This window comes from Anas acuta, chromosome 31 (assembly GCF_963932015.1).
Source record: "Anas acuta chromosome 31, bAnaAcu1.1, whole genome shotgun sequence".
Classification (NCBI taxonomy): domain Eukaryota; kingdom Metazoa; phylum Chordata; class Aves; order Anseriformes; family Anatidae; genus Anas; species Anas acuta.
The window spans coordinates 1,455,979-1,476,946 of record NC_089009.1 but is presented as its reverse complement, the minus strand read 5'-3'; the positions used below and the strand labels follow the sequence as shown (position 1 = coordinate 1,476,946).

The window sequence follows — 20,968 nt, the reverse complement described above, 5'->3', positions numbered from 1 at the left end:
CATTTGATGGAGAGCTTCCAATGCCTTCTTGTCATGTGCTGCATGCTCTGCAGAGCTCCTGTGTCTCCAAGAGCTGCCCACAGCTTCAGCTGGGAGAAAATATGTTTTTTAGCAAATGGGCAGGTTTCCAAATGGAAATGTGTGCTTCTCTTTTTATTTTTGTTTTTTGGCCACTCCTCCTCTATATTGTTATTAGCAAGGGGGAGTGGTTACTCCAGGGAGCGCTAGTCCCCCTGGGCCCCTTAATCTCCTCCTACTGGCATTTTAAGTAAAAGGAACAGACGGATTTCCTGTCTGCCGTCAGGGAAACTTTTTTACCTATGGTCAAGTTGCAGCCACTGAGGTTTTTCAGTTCTGAAGCCTTACTATTTAAGACAGGTTTTGGTTAATATCTTCAGGTATTCCTACTGCAAGCGCTCTTCCGTAGGATCATAGGCTGAGTGATACCACTCCCTCACTGCTACAGGACACTGCTGCATGAGCAGGATGATATAAGCACTGTTCCTTCTCTCATTCCTTAAATTGGAGCACCAGCAAGAAGACACCAGGAGTAGACACACTGCTCTTAGGTTAAGTCCACCTCTGAGCAGCAAAATTTGGGGCCGGCTGAGCAAGCAACGCTTGGCTAGGGGCTGAAATGGGGAGGGAAGGAGCAGCCAGCCAGGGCAGGTTTCCATCTTCTTTCGTTTTTTTTTTTTTTTTTTTTTTTCCTTTAAGATTTTTTTTTTCATTTGCCCTCTGCAGTTTTTCCACCCTCTTTGTCTCTTTCTCACCTTACTTTTTGTGTTTGTGCTGTTTTATTTTTTATTTATTTATTTATTTATTTATTAATTCTCCTCATGTTGTCTCCCTTTCTTTAATGCCAAAAATGTGCACACAGTAAGCTTCCACACCACTCGTGTGTTTCTGTGAGTAGAGCCAAAAAAAACCTCCACGTTCCCAAATTCCTCCTTTGGCTTTATTGAAGCTTCTGGTACCACAAAGGGTGTGTGAAACTTGCAGATGTTTAGAACTCCTAGTTTGTTTTTTTGTTTGTTTCTTTGTTTTTGTTTTTCATTTTTTAATATTGCTATCTGTTTTTGTTTTGTTTTGTTTTGTTTGTTTTGTTTTGTTTTTCTGTTTGTTTCTTTGGGAGGGCTTTCCCAGGCTCTCTTCTAGGTAAGGCAGCTGGCTGCTTTCTTTGTGCTTTTTTATGGGAGGGAATGAAAATAAGAATAATGGTGAAATGAAGCCAAAAAATTAAACAGGATTAATAATCTGGGAGGAGCTGCAGGAAAAAATGCAGACGGTGGGACCTTATGGCTCCCTACAACTACCTGAAAGGAAGGGGTGGGAGCTGGGGGTCGGCCCCTTCTCACAGATAACTAGTGATAGGACCTGAAGGAATGGCCTCAAGTAGCACCAGGGGAGGTTCAGGCTGGATATGAGGAGACACTTCTTCTCAGAAAGAGTGGTCAGGCCTTGGGAGGGGTTGCCCAGGGAGGTGGTGGAGTCACCATCCTTGGGGGTGTTCAAGGAGAGGTTGGACATGGTGCTTGGGGACATGGTTTAGTGGGTGACATTGGTTGGAGGGGGACGGGTGGGACTCCATCTTGGGGGTCTTTTCCCACCTTGTTGTCTGATTCTTTGAATATCTGAAGTGAAAGTAGCCAAAGGCACACAAATGCACACAGCCACTTGCTGCGCCTCGCTCCTCCTCCTGCGCTTCGCTCCTCCTCCTCCACCTTGCTCCAGACGAGAAATCATCATTCTCTACCAGACAGCCCCAAACAGGGATCCCAGGGCACAGCAGAAAGGATGCGTCCATCCCATTGTCCTTTGCCTACGTTTTCTGGCTGTACAAATTTATGTTGGGGATTTTTAGGCATCTTTTCAACACCCAAAATTTTGGTTCAAATGATATTGCATCCACTGTTGTTTTTTTGTTTTGTTTTGTTTGTTTGTTTGTTTGTTGTTTTGTTTTTGTTGTTGTTGTTGTTGTTGTTTTGTTTTGTTTTGTTTGTTTTTGTAAATAGGTTCCTCTTCCAAACTCCATCCTTCACCCAAAACCCAGAGTTTGGTCCATTCCAGTAGCCCGTCCCATCTTTCCTGCTTCACCCCCTCTCTTTTGGGGCTGGAGCTGCCCAAAACTAACCTATAAACCCCCTTTTTATTCGACCACCTCAAACACAACCTTTCCCAACCCAAAACACATTATTATCACCTTATTTTCTCCGGTAGAGGGAGCAACACACAATGACTACTCCTGCTCTGGATCACAGAGGCTTCCCCCCCAGCTGAGCCAAAGCTCCCTCCAGGCATGGGTCCCAATTCTGGAAAACTTCAAAAATGAGCGGATTAAAATTGAGCTTTGGGTTTGCAAAGGGCAGGGAAGAAGGGAATTGAGCCGGGCAAAATTCATTTACACTTGCAGGGAGCAAACCTGCTATAAAGCTGCCACCCAGCACATTCAAAAACCCTTTTTCTCCATAAAAGGGATGTTTTCACCAGTCTGTGGCCAACCTAAAGGTGCTCTTTCAAACCCAAGTGTGAAGAGACGCTACTCTATCTTTAAAGATAAAATTGGAAAAAAAAATAAAATTGAAAGATGGCTTTCTTGCAAAATTTGTCATTTTTGAAGGGAATGGGGGTTGGACCTGATGATTTCTTGAGGTCCCTTCCAACCCCTACAATATTATCATTCTGTGAAAACGTAAAGCAAATTTCTAGAGACACCTCCTGCCTTGGCGGCAGAGGAATTTGGTGTTCTGATTTCTGCTGGTTTAAAAGCAGAAAATATGGCCTGAATATATGGCATTTGATGGAGAGCTTCCAATGCCTTCTTGTCATGTGCTGCATGCTCTGCAGAGCTCCTGTGTCTCCAAGAGCTGCCCACAGCTTCAGCTGGGAGAAAATATGTTTTTTAGCAAATGGGCAGGTTTCCAAATGGAAATGTGTGCTTCTCTTTTTATTTTTGTTTTTTGGCCACTCCTCCTCTATATTGTTATTAGCAAGGGGGAGTGGTTACTCCAGGGAGCGCTAGTCCCCCTGGGCCCCTTAATCTCCTCCTACTGGCATTTTAAGTAAAAGGAACAGACGGATTTCCTGTCTGCCGTCAGGGAAACTTTTTTACCTATGGTCAAGTTGCAGCCACTGAGGTTTTTCAGTTCTGAAGCCTTACTATTTAAGACAGGTTTTGGTTAATATCTTCAGGTATTCCTACTGCAAGCGCTCTTCCGTAGGATCATAGGCTGAGTGATACCACTCCCTCACTGCTACAGGACACTGCTGCATGAGCAGGATGATATAAGCACTGTTCCTTCTCTCATTCCTTAAATTGGAGCACCAGCAAGAAGACACCAGGAGTAGACACACTGCTCTTAGGTTAAGTCCACCTCTGAGCAGCAAAATTTGGGGCCGGCTGAGCAAGCAACGCTTGGCTAGGGGCTGAAATGGGGAGGGAAGGAGCAGCCAGCCAGGGCAGGTTTCCATCTTCTTTCGTTTTTTTTTTTTTTTTTTTTTTTCCTTTAAGATTTTTTTATTCATTTGCCCTCTGCAGTTTTTCCACCCTCTTTGTCTCTTTCTCACCTTACTTTTTGTGTTTGTGCTGTTTTATTTTTTATTTATTTATTTATTTATTTATTAATTCTCCTCATGTTGTCTCCCTTTCTTTAATGCCAAAAATGTGCACACAGTAAGCTTCCACACCACTCGTGTGTTTCTGTGAGTAGAGCCAAAAAAAACCCCCACGTTCCCAAATTCCTCCTTTGGCTTTATTGAAGCTTCTGGTACCACAAAGGGTGTGTGAAACTTGCAGATGTTTAGAACTCCTAGTTTGTTTTTTTGTTTGTTTCTTTGTTTTTGTTTTTCATTTTTTAATATTGCTATCTGTTTTTGTTTTGTTTTGTTTTGTTTGTTTTGTTTTGTTTTTCTGTTTGTTTCTTTGGGAGGGCTTTCCCAGGCTCTCTTCTAGGTAAGGCAGCTGGCTGCTTTCTTTGTGCTTTTTTATGGGAGGGAATGAAAATAAGAATAATGGTGAAATGAAGCCAAAAAATTAAACAGGATTAATAATCTGGGAGGAGCTGCAGGAAAAAATGCAGACGGTGGGACCTTATGGCTCCCTACAACTACCTGAAAGGAAGGGGTGGGAGCTGGGGGTCGGCCCCTTCTCACAGATAACTAGTGATAGGACCTGAAGGAATGGCCTCAAGTAGCACCAGGGGAGGTTCAGGCTGGATATGAGGAGACACTTCTTCTCAGAAAGAGTGGTCAGGCCTTGGGAGGGGTTGCCCAGGGAGGTGGTGGAGTCACCATCCTTGGGGGTGTTCAAGGAGAGGTTGGACATGGTGCTTGGGGACATGGTTTAGTGGGTGACATTGGTTGGAGGGGGACGGGTGGGACTCCATCTTGGGGGTCTTTTCCCACCTTGTTGTCTGATTCTTTGAATATCTGAAGTGAAAGTAGCCAAAGGCACACAAATGCACACAGCCACTTGCTGCGCCTCGCTCCTCCTCCTGCGCTTCGCTCCTCCTCCTCCACCTTGCTCCAGACGAGAAATCATCATTCTCTACCAGACAGCCCCAAACAGGGATCCCAGGGCACAGCAGAAAGGATGCGTCCATCCCATTGTCCTTTGCCTACGTTTTCTGGCTGTACAAATTTATGTTGGGGATTTTTAGGCATCTTTTCAACACCCAAAATTTTGGTTCAAATGATATTGCATCCACTGTTGTTTTTTTGTTTTGTTTTGTTTGTTTGTTTGTTTGTTGTTTTGTTTTTGTTGTTGTTGTTGTTGTTGTTTTGTTTTGTTTTGTTTGTTTTTGTAAATAGGTTCCTCTTCCAAACTCCATCCTTCACCCAAAACCCAGAGTTTGGTCCATTCCAGTAGCCCGTCCCATCTTTCCTGCTTCACCCCCTCTCTTTTGGGGCTGGAGCTGCCCAAAACTAACCTATAAACCCCCTTTTTATTCGACCACCTCAAACACAACCTTTCCCAACCCAAAACACATTATTATCACCTTATTTTCTCCGGTAGAGGGAGCAACACACAATGACTACTCCTGCTCTGGATCACAGAGGCTTCCCCCCCAGCTGAGCCAAAGCTCCCTCCAGGCATGGGTCCCAATTCTGGAAAACTTCAAAAATGAGCGGATTAAAATTGAGCTTTGGGTTTGCAAAGGGCAGGGAAGAAGGGAATTGAGCCGGGCAAAATTCATTTACACTTGCAGGGAGCAAACCTGCTATAAAGCTGCCACCCAGCACATTCAAAAACCCTTTTTCTCCATAAAAGGGATGTTTTCACCAGTCTGTGGCCAACCTAAAGGTGCTCTTTCAAACCCAAGTGTGAAGAGACGCTACTCTATCTTTAAAGATAAAATTGGAAAAAAAAATAAAATTGAAAGATGGCTTTCTTGCAAAATTTGTCATTTTTGAAGGGAATGGGGGTTGGACCTGATGATTTCTTGAGGTCCCTTCCAACCCCTACAATATTATCATTCTGTGAAAACGTAAAGCAAATTTCTAGAGACACCTCCTGCCTTGGCGGCAGAGGAATTTGGTGTTCTGATTTCTGCTGGTTTAAAAGCAGAAAATATGGCCTGAATATATGGCATTTGATGGAGAGCTTCCAATGCCTTCTTGTCATGTGCTGCATGCTCTGCAGAGCTCCTGTGTCTCCAAGAGCTGCCCACAGCTTCAGCTGGGAGAAAATATGTTTTTTAGCAAATGGGCAGGTTTCCAAATGGAAATGTGTGCTTCTCTTTTTATTTTTGTTTTTTGGCCACTCCTCCTCTATATTGTTATTAGCAAGGGGGAGTGGTTACTCCAGGGAGCGCTAGTCCCCCTGGGCCCCTTAATCTCCTCCTACTGGCATTTTAAGTAAAAGGAACAGACGGATTTCCTGTCTGCCGTCAGGGAAACTTTTTTACCTATGGTCAAGTTGCAGCCACTGAGGTTTTTCAGTTCTGAAGCCTTACTATTTAAGACAGGTTTTGGTTAATATCTTCAGGTATTCCTACTGCAAGCGCTCTTCCGTAGGATCATAGGCTGAGTGATACCACTCCCTCACTGCTACAGGACACTGCTGCATGAGCAGGATGATATAAGCACTGTTCCTTCTCTCATTCCTTAAATTGGAGCACCAGCAAGAAGACACCAGGAGTAGACACACTGCTCTTAGGTTAAGTCCACCTCTGAGCAGCAAAATTTGGGGCCGGCTGAGCAAGCAATGCTTGGCTAGGGGCTGAAATGGGGAGGGAAGGAGCAGCCAGCCAGGGCAGGTTTCCATCTTCTTTCGTTTTTTTTTTTTTTTTTTTTTTTCCTTTAAGATTTTTTTATTCATTTGCCCTCTGCAGTTTTTCCACCCTCTTTGTCTCTTTCTCACCTTACTTTTTGTGTTTGTGCTGTTTTATTTTTTATTTATTTATTTATTTATTTATTAATTCTCCTCATGTTGTCTCCCTTTCTTTAATGCCAAAAATGTGCACACAGTAAGCTTCCACACCACTCGTGTGTTTCTGTGAGTAGAGCCAAAAAAAACCTCCACGTTCCCAAATTCCTCCTTTGGCTTTATTGAAGCTTCTGGTACCACAAAGGGTGTGTGAAACTTGCAGATGTTTAGAACTCCTAGTTTGTTTTTTTGTTTGTTTCTTTGTTTTTGTTTTTCATTTTTTAATATTGCTATCTGTTTTTGTTTTGTTTTGTTTTGTTTGTTTTGTTTTGTTTTTCTGTTTGTTTCTTTGGGAGGGCTTTCCCAGGCTCTCTTCTAGGTAAGGCAGCTGGCTGCTTTCTTTGTGCTTTTTTATGGGAGGGAATGAAAATAAGAATAATGGTGAAATGAAGCCAAAAAATTAAACAGGATTAATAATCTGGGAGGAGCTGCAGGAAAAAATGCAGACGGTGGGACCTTATGGCTCCCTACAACTACCTGAAAGGAAGGGGTGGGAGCTGGGGGTCGGCCCCTTCTCACAGATAACTAGTGATAGGACCTGAAGGAATGGCCTCAAGTAGCACCAGGGGAGGTTCAGGCTGGATATGAGGAGACACTTCTTCTCAGAAAGAGTGGTCAGGCCTTGGGAGGGGTTGCCCAGGGAGGTGGTGGAGTCACCATCCTTGGGGGTGTTCAAGGAGAGGTTGGACATGGTTTAGTGGGTGACATTGGTTGGAGGGGGACGGGTGGGCCTCCATCTTGGGGGTCTTTTCCCACCTTGTTGTCTGATTCTTTGAATATCTGAAGTGAAAGTAGCCAAAGGCACACAAATGCACACAGCCACTTGCTGCGCCTCGCTCATGTCTCCTGCGCCTCGCTTCTGCTTTTTCCCGAGATATTGTGGTTTTCTTGCTCAGTACTGTGGAAATTTAACTCTTTGCTGCCTGAATGGTTTCACACTTCCACACCAGTCCACACCACTCGCATGTTTCTGTGATTAGAGCCAAAAAAAAATCCCACGTTGCCCAAGTTCTTCCTTTTCATTTGGCTTTATTGAAGCTTCTGCTACCACATGGGGCATGTAAATCTTCTTGCAGATGTTTAGAACTCCTAGCGTGTTTGTTTGTTTGATTGTTTTAAGATATTTTAAAACATTTCACACTTTATTTTTTTCTCCTGTTTATTTCTTTGGGAGGGCTTTCCCAGTCTTTCTTCTAATCTTCTAGCAGCTGGCTGTTTTCTTTGATTTTTTTTTTTTTTTTTCTGGAAGGGAATGAAAAGAAGAATAAAGGTGAAAAGAAGCAAAAAATAATATTAATCAGTAGAATTAATAATCTGTGTGGAGCTGCAGCAAAAAAGCAGACAAGGGAGGGTAGAGGGATGACACCTGGGAACAAGCTAGTCGCATCTCTGGTTGGTCGAGGGAAGTGATTGTCCTGCTCTACTCTGTGCTGGTGCAGCTTCACCTCGAGTACTGTGTGCAGCTCTCATCGCAGTCTACAACTTCCTCGCAAGGGGGAGTGGACAGGCAGGTGACCTATTCTCCATAATCACCAGTGATAGGACCCGCGGGAACGGCATTAAGCTGAGGCAGGGGAAGTTGAGGCTGGACATCAGGAAGAGGTTCTCCACCGAGAGGCTCCCCAGTGTGCAAGTCAAATCTGAAGCCAAGCCAGGCTTTGTTGTATGGAGTCTGGGGTACCTGCAGCCCACTCGTATTACCACCATTTATCCCCCCCACCAAATTCAATCCTAAAACTTCTTTCAAAACACTATTTCGCAGTATGTCCCCCAGCACTGAATGTTCCTCCTGCAAGTTTTCCTGTGTGCTGCTGTATTCCTTCAAAACCAAAACCTTTCTCCTCCTTAGGAGCTTATTCCCAGACATTTGGTTTTATAACAAACCCCTTATCCTTTATTGGACAAAGCCCTTCCTTGGTGATTATTTTCCAACAACAGTGCCAAGATCTGTTGCACAAGCTGCTTTGTTTAAACAGCAGCCAGCATGCTGTTCTGTACTCAGGAAGTACTGAAATGGAGAACTGAGACAATAGATGGCTGCAAACCAAGAATGTCAGCACAAACAGATGCTGGCTTATTTCCTTCCTTCCTTTCTTACTTTTTTTTTTTTTTTTTTTTTTTCAGCTCAACTCCCTTTCAGCTTTGAACTCTGATAGGCAGTACACTTAATTTCTTTTAGTATTTCAAGTCAATATAAACTTCTGTCTTTCTCTTTTCTCTTTCTCTTTCTCTTTCTCTTTCTCTTTCTCTTTCTCCTTTTCTTTCTCTTCTTTACTTCTCTTTCTTCATCTTTTTTTTTTCTTCTTTCTCCTTCTCCTTTTCTCCCATCCTTCCACTCTTACTCCATTCCCCTCCAGCAGACCACAAGCCCTCTCCCCAACCACGGTTTCCCCATGTCCCCTCCAGATCCCCACAAGTCCTCAGAACCGGGGGGCTTTGCTGGCCCCCCAACACTCAACCCTCTCCTTGCTATCGCAGCGTGGTCAGCCAGTTGCTGTGAGAGGACTGGATGTGTGGATGTGATCAGTGAGACCCGACATTTCCTTGCCAGCCATGGGGAAAGGAGCCCAAGAAAAAACTCACCCCGACCAAGAAGAAGTACTGAACCCTCCAAGAGATGAAGAAAATCAATATAAATGGGGTAATGCTGGGAGAAGGCGAGATCTGGCTCCAGTGGGGCACTGGTGGGATGGGCACCAGCCAGGGTGTTTTGGTGGGGGAGGACAGACTCTGAATTTTACCATGTAGCCACCTCTTAATCACCTGGAGGACGTCAAAGAAGGGAGCTCCTATCCCAAGAGGGAGGGCTATAGGATCAACCGTGGATCCAGCAGAAAAAGGGCAAATACGGGGTGGAAAGACCAAGCCCACATCTCCTGCTCTCTTCTCCACCAGGCGCCAGCCCCCATGGGATGGGAAGGAAATGTCATCGTGTACAACAGCTCCTGGCTCCGCTGTGTGTGGTGCTGAGTGTCCTTGTCCTCGTTCTGCTGGTGGTCTTGGCTGGTGAGTCCCACTGGAGCATCCCCAGGGCAGGGAGATGGGCCAGGGAGCTGTTTCAGGGATGGTGTGGGGAATTCCAGGGTTTTCCCAGCAGGATGAGAAGCCCCCCAAGCATAGCACTGAGCCTGCTTCATGGGGCACCCGCTTTTGTCCCCTCAACCAGGCTCTACTCAGCCTTTCCAAGCGGGTGCCCCATCTTGGCACATCCCTGTCCCCCTACATGTGCTGTAGGTGAATACATGTAATTAAAAAACAGTTATTTTTCTGACTTTTCTTTTTTTTTTGGTGGCTATCCATGCATCTCACCTGCTCGGTTTTCTCCTTTTACAGTTGTGCAGCAGCAGTCTCGCTCATCACATCCCCAATTCTCCCACGTGTGCCCAGACACGTGGATCGGCTTCCAAAGCAAGTGCTACTATTTCTCAGAGAATGAAAGCAACTGGAAAACCAGCTTGGAGAACTGCAAGGCCATGGAAGCCTCCCTGACCCCCATAGACAGCCAGGAGGAACTGGTGAGAACTGGGCATGAGCCCCAGTGCCAGCTCTGGCATGGAAAATGTGTGGGAACAGTCCAAAAACCCATTTTCCCCCAAATATCACCCACTGACAAAGCCAGAAGAAGATGCCCTGGGGAAAGCACCAGCCTGGGCTGGGGGATGAGCAATATCACATTATTTTCTCCAAAACTCCCTCGCATGGGTGCTGTCCTGAGCTTTGCCCTCAAGGGGCTTCCTTTTTCTGTGAAACTGTAGAATTGTAGAATCTAATCACCTTCCTATTGCAAGGTGCTCTGCAGGCTGGAGGCAGAACTTTTCTGAGCTGTGTTTTAGGAAGACAGGATCGCCTAAAACGCATTTTTTTGTTGTTGTTGTTTGTTTATTTGTTTGCTTTTTCTCTAAAGGCTTTCATCAGGCGCTGCAAGGGCCACGGAAACCACTGGTTCGGGCTGCACAAGGATGTCAATGGCCAGTGGAGCTGGACCAATGGCACAGCCTTCAACAACTGGTCAGTCCCTCCGCCTGCTGGGGTTGGGTGCTTTGGGTTGGGAATTAGGCCAGGAGTTCTTATAGGGTCTGGGATGGCCTCGTTTGGGACGGGGACCTTCTCCTGCCACCACACCACTGGTTCTCTACGGGAGGCTTGGTGCGGACCAAGGATGCTGCGCTCTGAACCCCTGTTAAACATCGAACGCTGCCCCTTCCAATGTTCCCAGGAGAGGAAACCCCAGGTTTTCTTCCCGTTCTTAGGGTAGTTTTCCTACTTTCTTTTTTTGCTCACTCCTGAGTGTGTTTGCATTGCAGGTTTGAGGTGTGGAGAGGCGGCCCTTGTGCGTACATAAACCAGGAGATGATCAGCTCAGCCTTCTGCCACACGGAGAAATATTGGATCTGCAGCAGGCCCAACGACTACGTCCTCTGGAGGCAAAAGATTTACCCTGAGTAAAAGATCCCATAAACATAAAACTCATGATAGTGACAAAAAAATAGTAAATCTTATTTAGGTCTGCTTCTTTGCCACAACAGTATTGCTGAGTTTCCTTTCTGCTCAGGCTCTTCTATGAAGGCTCTGTCAATCTTTTGTACTCAAGTCAGCAACATCGCTGTTTCTCTCTCTGCTTCTGCAGCAAACAGCATGTTTGTAGTAATGAATTTGAAACCTGTAAATCTGATGTGCTGTGGAATTATGCTATTATGCTATTAGACTTTGCACTTCCCATTGGAAGGAGGACAAGGTAAGATTGGAACAGATACAATCTGTTTGTACATATTTGGATGGATTTTTTAATAAAAAAATATAAACTGTATGCCAAAAGAAACAGCCTACACTACTACTCTTGGCTGTGCTTGGTTGGGTTCAAACTCCAAAATTCCTCGCAGAGCCGTAACAAGGAGGGTTGTTTTCACCCCAAATATTAGCAGCAAGTGTCCTGCGGGATGGGCTTTTCAGGGCAGGCACTGAACAAATCTCCATCTCCTGCAGTCTTTGAAAGGAGATGGAAGGGTTCTGTCTGGCAAACCCACTTGTGGTTGGTCCCACAGCCATCGTATTCCAGCCTCTTCTCTACAAAGGTCACGCAGCCGTTCTCCACATTTGGAAGGGAACCGAACCTGCAAACCAAAACCATCAGCACCCAAAATCAGCTCCTTTCTCTCTTGGGAGAGTGGGCAACGGGAGCTTCTCCCCCAGCCTGTCTCACTGGGCTCCAGGAGGCTTCTTCCTGCGAGCTTGCCCAGATGCGCGTGCAGATTGCTGTGCTTGCACTACCATCTGGCTCCTTCCTCCACTGGAGCATGCCCAGGGCATCAAAACCACATTGGCTGCATATGTGTGATGAGATCTTAGGTTGCAGTGCTCCGTACAGCCAACTTTTGGGCTATAAAGCCTTTCTGGGGGATTACAAAGCTGATGTGGACACCAAATACTGATTTTGGGGTTGAAGTGGAGCAAAGCTTCTCTGCACATCATGGGTTGCAGCTGTACTCACATGGTGGCATCGAAGGAGGAGTTGTCCACCCATTTCCATGTGTTGTTGGATGCCTTTAATCCGATCCACACCGTTAACTTGTCCTGGCGGATGATCTCACTTAAGTGCTCCTGGTGAATGGGAGAGGAGTGGTGGCTTCCAGGGGCCTTCAGCAAGAGGCTTGTTGGGGTGCAAAGCTGGCTTTTTGAACCCATTTGGTTCATCCTCAAAGAGACGGGCCTTAACCATGACCTGTGCCATGGGTGCTACCTCGCTTAGTGGGTGAAAGAGCTTAAATTCAGAGCCTGAGACACCGGAGGCTCCCCCCGAGCTCTGTGTCCTTCTTTCCTTCCGTGCCAAAGGTGGGAAGGGGCCTCCAAAGCCATTTAGGAAGAGATTCAGCCCTGTTTCCACCTCGTAGCACGTGGTTGCTTGGAGCTACCAAGACTCCTGCCACCAACTAGAAGCTCTGGGGCAGTTTTTGCCTCTCTACCCACCAAAACCCAGGACTTTTGGGTCCTTTTCAAGCCTTCTCCACTCTGCACTTACCATATCGACGGTGTTTCGGAGCACGGCCAGATGGGACCCCTGACTTTCGCAGTCTTTTTCACCATCCATCCAAGTCCCAGTCGACTTGGGAAACTGGTAGCACTGGTCCCCAAAAAGCTGCCAAGACTGGGGGCACAGCTTGCAGCCCCCGTGGCCTGGAGAGGAGACAGAGCCGTGAGACACCCCTAAAAGTGCTCGAGGTCTCGCTCAAACCAGCCCAGAGGCACTGGGGAGGGAGCTCTCTCCCCTCCCAAATTTTTCCTGCCCGCTTTTCCCACCCATCCACCGCAAGGAGCACACGGTGGGGAGAGCACGGGGAAGGTGGAGAGGTGCCTCCTCCTCCCAGCGGCCCACAGAGGATGGAGATGATCAGCAAAACGAGCTCTTCCTCGCCATGCTCATTGACACCGAGCCGGGCTTGCAGCCCCCTGGCGACACCCACTGCACCCCAAGGACCCCCCCGGGGAAAGGGTTACCTGCGGAGCCGTTCCAGCGGCAGAAGTAGCGCAGCAGGGAGGGAGCCACACACACCTCCGTCCTGCTCCTTCCCCTGGCCTCACTCTTGTTCTGCAGAGCGTTGGGAGGTGTCGGCGTCTTCTGAAAAACTTGGAGGTAAAATTTTGGGGTGAGACTGAAGCTGTTTGTGTGCTTCACCGTGAAAACCGAGCAGGGCTGAGTTGGGTTTCCAGATCTATTTTGCAAACTCTTTTTCTGGTCATGATTGCACCTAACTATTGGTATAGCATAAAAATGTTGCTTGTGTCCACCACCCTTGCTTTAAAAGCCTTTTCTTTTGTGTATGTTTTTCTGTGTTTTTGTTGTTGTTTTATTTGTTTGTTTGTTTTGAGAGGGGATTTACTCTTGTTGGATGCGTCCCGTGGCATCTACATGGTTCCTGGGATAAAACCCTGTCCTCCCCTTTGCGAAGAAAAAAAAAAAAACAAAAACAACAAAGTACACTTTCCCTTGTGATTGCTTGGGTTTTAGATGTGTTTTCGAGTGGGTTTTACTTACCCTGCACACTGAGCACCGTCACCAGCACCAGCAGCACCAGGTAGCCCAGCCCACTCAGCTTCAGAAAGACTCCGTGCCACCGTGGGCACAAGGCAGGAGCTGAAAGAGTCCGTAGTTTTGTTCAGAAAGTGCTTTCTTGTAAATTACAATGAAAATACAATGAAATGAAATGAAATGAAATAAAATGAAATAAAATAAAATAAAATAAAATAAAATAAAATAAAATAAAATAAAATAAAATAAAATAAAATAAAATAAAATAAAATAAAATAAAATAAAATAAAATAAAGCCCCTCTGTTTGAGCAGAAGTTGACAGACGCTTTGCTACCTCCACACACACACAAAAAAAAGTGAAAACCCAACGATCACAACCTTCTCTTTGCATCTCCCACCCCAGGACCCTCCTTGTGTGGGTCCTGCTGCTCACCGTTGTGCAGCTTTGGCTGGAGCAAAGCCTCCAGAAGCTTGGAGGGGATGCGGGGACAGACCCAAACTCTTGGGAAATTGGCCTCATTTAGAGCAGGTGGTAGCCGGTGGGACTTGGGTCCCTCCACAGCTCCTCTCCACCAGGGTCCTGGGCACGTTTCGCCAAGCTTGAACTTCTATTGCCTTATGTCGGGGCTGATTTTTGCTGTGGGGAGAGCAGCCCCAGCAGTGAAATCGTTGAAGCTCTGGCTGTTTGCAAGCTTCCTTCTCCCCCGTCCTTCCTTCTTTCCTTCCTTCCTTTCTTTGCCCTCACAAATCGGGATCTATCCCACAACCCAACTGGCAGTTGGCCATGTTTCTTGGCCAAGACACAAGTGGACCAAAGCACCAGCTCTTCCTGGAGGAAAGGAAGCTCGCCATGAGCACCCACCACCCAAATTTGCACTTACTGTGACGCCTCTCAACAGGTGAAGAGCCCCCTCTGGGCTGCCTTAAATCGGTGTAAATAATTTCGCCAGCCATGGTCAGCTTGCCCGCCCACAGAAGCGTCCCAGGAGTGACAACGTCCCCGGGCAACCTTTGCGTTATGACCAACCTTCTTGCGCCTGCGTCCAGCACCAGGAAATGGCTTTTTTTAGTCTTCTTCTTTTTTTTTTTTTTTTTTTTTTCTTTTATAGAAAAATAGATATATGCTACAGACTTTCCTTTCACAGAATCATCTAGGTTGGAAGAGACCTTCCAGATCACCTAGTCCAACCTCTGACCTAAAACTAACAAGTCCTTCACTAAACCATATCCCTAAGCTCAACATCTAAATGTCTTTTAAAGACCTCCAGAGATGGTGGTCCCTTTCAGTCGAAGGATGGCAGGTAGGCAGACAGCTTTGAGGCAGGAGGAGGTCGCACCTCTGGAGGTGCAGAAAACACCTTTTGTCTTTAGTGACCACAGCAAGCACTGCGGTGCTGAGCTACCAGGAGAGTAGAGAGGTGACAAAAGACAAAATAAAAGCCCTTCAATATATATATATATATTTTTTTTTAATGGGGACAGGCCAATGCATACCAGCAGGTAGTCGGGGAAGGAGGAGAAAGGTGGTATTTGGTGTGTCTTCCCTGGAATATGGCTTGTACATCCATTGCATGTAACCCAAAAGCTGGAAGGGGATGGTTTTGATTGCAATTTGTTGCTTTTTCTTCCATGCCAAGTAATTTATCCTGTAACTTTTGCACCAGAAGAGGGAAAGAGTTTTTTTTTTTTTTTTTCCCTTGCTTATTTTCTGCAGCAAATTTACATATGCATTATCTTGATGTTTAATTTCATTTTCTCATGCCAGTGTGACCTAGCCTCTGCTGCATGGAGCAGCTGACACTTCCTAGGACTGGGGAAAATGCACCACCAGTCCATTTTGCTGTTTGTTGTTACTCTGCCTTCAGATGTCATTGACCTCATGGAAAGTTTTGCACTCAGTTTTCTGTGGTGAGCAGAGGCAGGACCATTTTTACATTTCTCTTCCTTCATGGTGACAAAAAAAAGGTGTCAAAAAAAACCACATCACCACCACCACCACTAATTAAAAAAAGGCTGCACAAAGACTCTGCCTGCATCCTGACCATAGCTTGCAAAACTTAAAAATAAATAAATATATATATATTATTTTTTTTCCTCTTTTATGTAAAAATCTGCATCCAGATAACTTAATTGCAAGACATTTAGTTTGGATAGCCTGGTTACAAAAACTTCCTGTTTGAAGAAGTTCTTCCCAGAGATGAAGAAAAACGATATAAATGGGGTAATGCTGGGGGAAAGCAAGATCTGGCTCTGGTGGGGCATTGGTGGGATGAGCACTGGCCAGGTTTTTTGGGTGGGGGGAGGAGAGACTCTGAATTTTACCATGCAGCCACCTCTAAATCCATCTGGAGGTCCTCAAACAAGTGCAGGTGCCTTCAAAAGACACGCATCAGCCCTGCATGCTCCCCCCATCCCTCCATGCTCCCCCAGAGCTACAAACCTTGCTGCAACCAATTCCTTAGCATTCTTCCTAAAGGACTCTCAGTAGGCACTGTCCCAGGGACATCCCCTTTTCCCCTGGGACCCTTATTGCCCATTTTGCCTATTCCCCTTTAGTATGCTGCTACAGAAATATACCTCCTGAGGTGTACCACTGACCAACGTTATGATTCTAGAAAATGGGTGTGCACTGCCAAGCACTTTGCCGTGCAAGCGGGTTCCATAGAGCAGAGGTCCCAAAAATGCTTCCTTTCTCTCTCTTTTCTCACACTTCATCTATCTCCAGCCCTCACGGAGAAATGGAACCACCTCTGTGGCATTTCCTGTCCTTGCCCTTGTTCCCACTTCTGGTTCAAAACCATTTTTGTTCCATGATACTGAGCTTATCAAAGGCAAACATCACCTCAAGTCCCCTTGCAGTTTCCCCAGCTTGAGCGACTCTCTGGGACCCCAAGAGCTGCACCACCCCGCCTCTTGCCCTGCCAAACAATTGCCACCCGGGGTATCCTCTCGCCACCACAAACCCATGGTGGGGATGGAGGACCAGACCCCGCTAACTGTGTCCCGGAGGGGTCCCGGCCTCTCCGCAGCACCCTGCTTGCATCGCCTGTCCAAGGCCATGTATCCATCCTCATCCTCCATGGCAGGAGGACACACAGCAGGTGGAGGGGACACGATGGAGTCCGGAGGACAGGAAACCAAAATGCTCAGAGCTGCACCGGTGAAGTGCAAACCAGTGGCGGGGCCAGAGCTTCCTGCCACAGCTCACGGCCATTCAATGCCCCTCTTATATATGGAGTGGTAATTCGTGTTGAGACAATGGTTGATATTAATAAAGAAGGGGGAGATTTGGGAATGTGGCCATGGGGGTCGGAAAGCCCCGTGGTTGAGATAACATTAGACTCTTAATGATGAGGCCATCAGGAATGTAAAAGAGTTTAGAGGGAACAAAGAAGGGTGATTCAGGAGACTCCATGCAGTCTCAGGTTTCTTGTTCTCCAGATGGTTCTCTTGTTCTCCGGCTGTTAAGGCATGGATGTTTCTGGGTGTTTGCTGTTGTTATATGCAAAGTTGTTTGACCAATGAAAAGTTGTTTTGAAAAGAACTGCTGTGGGGAGAAGGGTATAAGAGGGGAGCCTGCCCTCAAGATAAAAAAGAAGGCAGCACAATGAAGTTACATCAATAAAGAAGCAGGAAAAAGAAGTAAAGAGGAACAGGCTGGTAGAATGGAGACTGGGACGGGAACAGGCACACTGATTGCCTCATGAAGATGGGTTCGGCCAGACTCAGCAAACTGCTCAGAGAAGCAAGTACAGAAAGTCGCTGGAAATGGGCGCACCAGTGCTGGAGAGAAACTCAATCTGAGAGAAGCGGACCTGTGCACACAACTGCCTCTCACTGGTAAAAAGTTGCGCATTATGGGGAATCATACGTCCTTAGGAACAAAGACTGTCCTGGTAACCTTACAGCTTATTCTCCTTCTTAACAATCGGACAGTTTATGAGCCTGAAATATGGGACCAAATTGAAGTCAAGGTGTGGGACTCTGCAACTAAAAGTGGCAAGGTTGCAGTGGGATTGCTGGGCACCTGGTGAGCAGTGTCTGAGTCCTTGAAGAGCCCTGTGGGACCACAATCACAAACGTGTGGTTTGCCAGATAGTGAGGGAGCTGGGGGCTCCTTTATTGATCTGACTGCTATGCCATGGGCCCCTCCACTGCTACTGCCATCAAAGGCTTTTGCTGTTGCTCCCCCTGCTGACCTTGACGTGCTTTTTGACCCAGGCCTCATTGGCCTTGAAAAGGAGATGGATATGCTTTTCTTCCATCTGGGAAGAACGGGATACATAAGGCCTGAAGACCGAGTTGCTTGACAACTTAAAGGGAGACATTGTTCAAAAGGAATGGAATATGGAGACTTGTTAGTAACCAAGAAAAGGAGCGGAAAATGAAGACTGTTGAGTTGTGGAACTTGGAGGATTGTTTGTTACCTTTTCTGATTGTACATATGTATAGGTGTACTTGATTTTAGTAAGTCATGGAACTTAAAGGATTTTTTGTTACCTTTCCTGATTGTACGTATGTATAGGCATAGTCAGGTTTAGTATGTAAAGCAACGTTCTGTATATTTATAATGTTTGATGTTCGTGTGTACGTGTTGGTGGAGCGTAGACTCCCCGCACACCCAGCGCTGTTTACTTGCCTTTTATACCTTTTATAGCTTTTATACCTTTTAGAAATATTTGTTTTATAAATATTACAAAATTCAGATTGAATTGAGACCTCATTTATAACAGCCTCAAGTAGTGCCAGGGGAGGTTCAGGTTGGAAATTAGGAGACATTTCTTTTCAGAAAGAGATGTCAAGCACTGGTAGGGTTTGCCCAGGGAAGTGGTGGAGTCACCATCCCTGGGGGTGTTCAAGAAGAGGTTGGACATGGTTTAGTGGGTGACATTGGTGGTAGGGGGATGGATTGACCTCCATTTTGGGGGTCTTTTCTTGCCTGGATGACTGATCCTTTGAATATCTGAAGTGAAACTAGACAAGGGCCCACAAATGCTCCGCCTCCCTTCTGCCGTTTCCAGAAGCAGAACACAGTTGTGGTTTTCTTGCTCAGTACTGTGGAAATTTAACTCTTTGCTGCCCAAATGGTTTCATCCTCCTTCTCCCAGCACTTTTTTCCCCATCAGGTCCATCCCTTATGCTCCTGGCAGGGTCCTTCAGGCTCCCCAAATGTGCAGAGAGTCAGCTGCATCGTATGGGGCTCGATGTCCTTTGGGATGTGGAGTCCTGCTACCGAAATCTTGCCAAGTAAAGCCACAACAGATGGAAACAGGCTCCCTTTTCTGAGCCCCCAACTGTGTGTTCCCATGATCACTGCTCCACACCACTCATGTGTTTCTGTGATTAGAGCCAAAAAAAACCCACATTGCCCAAATTCTTCCTTTTCATTTGGCTTTATTGAAGATTCTATGACCAAATACGGCATGTAAATTTCTTACAGATGTTTAGAACTCCTAGTGGTTTTGTTTGTTTGTTTTAAGATATTTTAAGACATTTCACGCTTTTTTGTTCTCCTGTTTATTTCTTTGGGAGGGCTTTCCCAGTCTTTCTTCTAATCTTCTAGCTAAGGCAGCTGGCTGCTTTCTTTGATTTTTTTTTTGTTTTTTTGTTTTTTGTTTTTTTTTTTTCTCCTGGGAGGGAATTAAAGAAGAATAAAGTTAAAAAGAAGCATAAAATAGTATTAATCGGTAGAATTAATAATCTGTGTGCAGCTGCAGCAGAAAGGCAGACGAGAGGGAAGAGGGATGACACCTGGGTACAAGCTAGTAGCATCGCTAGTCGGTCGAGGGAAGTGATTGTCCTGCTCTACTCTGTGCTGGTACAGCTTCACCTCGAGTACTGTGTGCAGCTCTCATCGCAGTCTACAACTTCCTCATGAGGCAGAGTGGAGAGGCAGGTGACCTGTTCTCCGTAATCACCAGTGATAGGACGTGCAGGAATGGCGTTAAGCTGAGGCAGGGGAAGTTGAGGCTGGACATCACAAAGAGGTTCTCCACCGAGAGGGTGGTTGCACACTGGAGCAGGCTCCCCAGTGTGCAAGCCAAATCTGAAGCCAAGCCAGACTTTGTCGTACGGAGTCTGGGGTACCTGCAGCCCACTCGTATTACCACTGTTTATCCCCCCGCCAAATTCAATCCTAAAACTTCTTTGAAAACACTATTTCGCAGTATGTCCCCCAGCACTGAATGTTCCTTCTCTGTTTGTGAAGAGAAGGTCTAGTGGGGCACCACCCTTGGTAGGTTCACTAACCAGCTGCGTCAGGAAGCTATCTTCCACGCTCTCCAGAAACCTCCTAGATTTCTTTCTCTGGGCTGTGTTGTGTTTCCAGGATATGTCTGGGAAGTTGCAGTCCCCCACAAGAACAAGCGCTGACAATTTTGCAATTTTTGTCAGCTGCCTGTAGAATTCCTCATCAGTCTCCTCATCCTGGTTCAGTCTATAACAGACCCTCTATGGACCAGCTGGAGGCTTTTCGACTCCATGCTAAGATGCGGCATTGCCACAGAGCCGAGTGGACTTTGAACCCTGTTGCTAAAAAATGCAAAACATTTCCAGAGGATGGCAGCACAGTCTGCCTACAGTGTTTTTTTTTTGTTGTTTGTTTGTTTTTGTTTTTGATTTTTTCTTTTACAGCGTGGGGTGCTCCTAGCTGCCTCCAAGTCACGGGAACAAAACAACCATGCTCTGCCCCCACCAGCATCAGTAAAAAAAAAAAAAAAAAAAAGAAAAGAAAAAAAAGAAAAAAAAGGTTACTTACATTATTTGGCACTGCTGGTGCCTCTCTGTCTCAGGGTAAAACAATGTAAAGAGGACAGAGGAAAACACAGCTACTTCTGGGCTGGACAGCCAGAAATAAACGGGCAGAAATCAGATGCTGTGTACCAGAAAGCTGGTGGTTTTCTCTCTTAGAACAGCACTTGGCAGCAGCCTCCCATTTATTTTTAGCTCTTTGGGGTCAAAGGAAAAGATTTGCTTAAAGAAAAAAGGTTCTCTAAAGATTCACACTGTGCAAATTATCATGCCCAACAGCAGCTGGCTGGAAGTAATAAACTCTTGCAACCCAGGTGGTTTCATCCTCCCTTCCCTCCCCTCCCGAGCATCTTTCCCCATCAGATCCATCCCTCATGCTCCTGGCAGGGTCCTTCAGGCTTCCCAAGTGTGCAGAGACTAGGCTGCATCGTATGGGGCTTGATGTCCTTTGGGACGTGGAGTCCTGCTACCGAAACCTTGCCAAGTAAACCCAGAACAGATGGAAACAGGCTCCCCTTTCTGAGCCCCCAGCCGTGTGTTTGCCCATCCCAAGGGGAAAAATAATCTTGATCTCCTGGGAGTCGTCCTCACCTCTTCTCCCCTTTGCCCTCTGCACCCACAAGAAAACAAACAAACAAACAAAAAGATAATCCTATTTTGAGGGGACAAATGTATATTTTGAGTGGCAAACCAGACCTCAAACATCCTTGAAAACTTCAGTTTTGCCCTAGGAAGAGGTGAGTCAAAGGCATATTACCGTGGCCCC

General features: G+C 46.2%; 2 protein-coding genes and 1 long non-coding RNA gene across 11 annotated transcripts in view; 2 read left to right on the top strand and 1 right to left on the bottom strand.

The window, feature by feature from the left end:
- Positions 1-20,968, top strand: part of LOC137846297 (C-type lectin domain family 2 member B-like) — a 153,495-nt gene that overhangs the window by 21,452 nt on the left and 111,075 nt on the right. For 4 of the 9 annotated variants that reach the window (XM_068664221.1, XM_068664216.1, XM_068664215.1 and 1 more), the window contains exon 2: positions 8,906-9,068. In XM_068664221.1, coding sequence (XP_068520322.1) covers positions 8,981-9,068 — 88 coding nt within the window. In that variant the 5' untranslated portion in view covers positions 8,906-8,980. Of the gene's footprint in view, positions 1-8,881; positions 9,069-9,322; positions 9,434-9,760; positions 9,943-10,331; positions 10,436-10,731; positions 11,235-20,968 lie in introns of those variants that run through there. The other 5 variants (XR_011090439.1, XM_068664198.1, XM_068664212.1 and 2 more) reach the window with 4 other exon arrangements.
- Positions 11,366-20,968, bottom strand: part of LOC137846260 (killer cell lectin-like receptor subfamily B member 1C) — a 56,392-nt gene continuing 46,789 nt past the window's right edge. The window contains exon 9 of the mRNA XM_068664124.1: positions 11,366-12,025. Within this exon, the coding sequence (XP_068520225.1) occupies positions 12,012-12,025 (14 nt within the window). The 3' untranslated portion in view covers positions 11,366-12,011. The remainder of the gene's footprint in view (positions 12,026-20,968) is intronic.
- LOC137846183 (uncharacterized) lies at positions 18,770-19,175 on the top strand. Its single transcript, XR_011090415.1, has 2 exons — positions 18,770-19,059; positions 19,090-19,175. It is a non-coding gene; the product is annotated as an uncharacterized lncRNA (long non-coding RNA).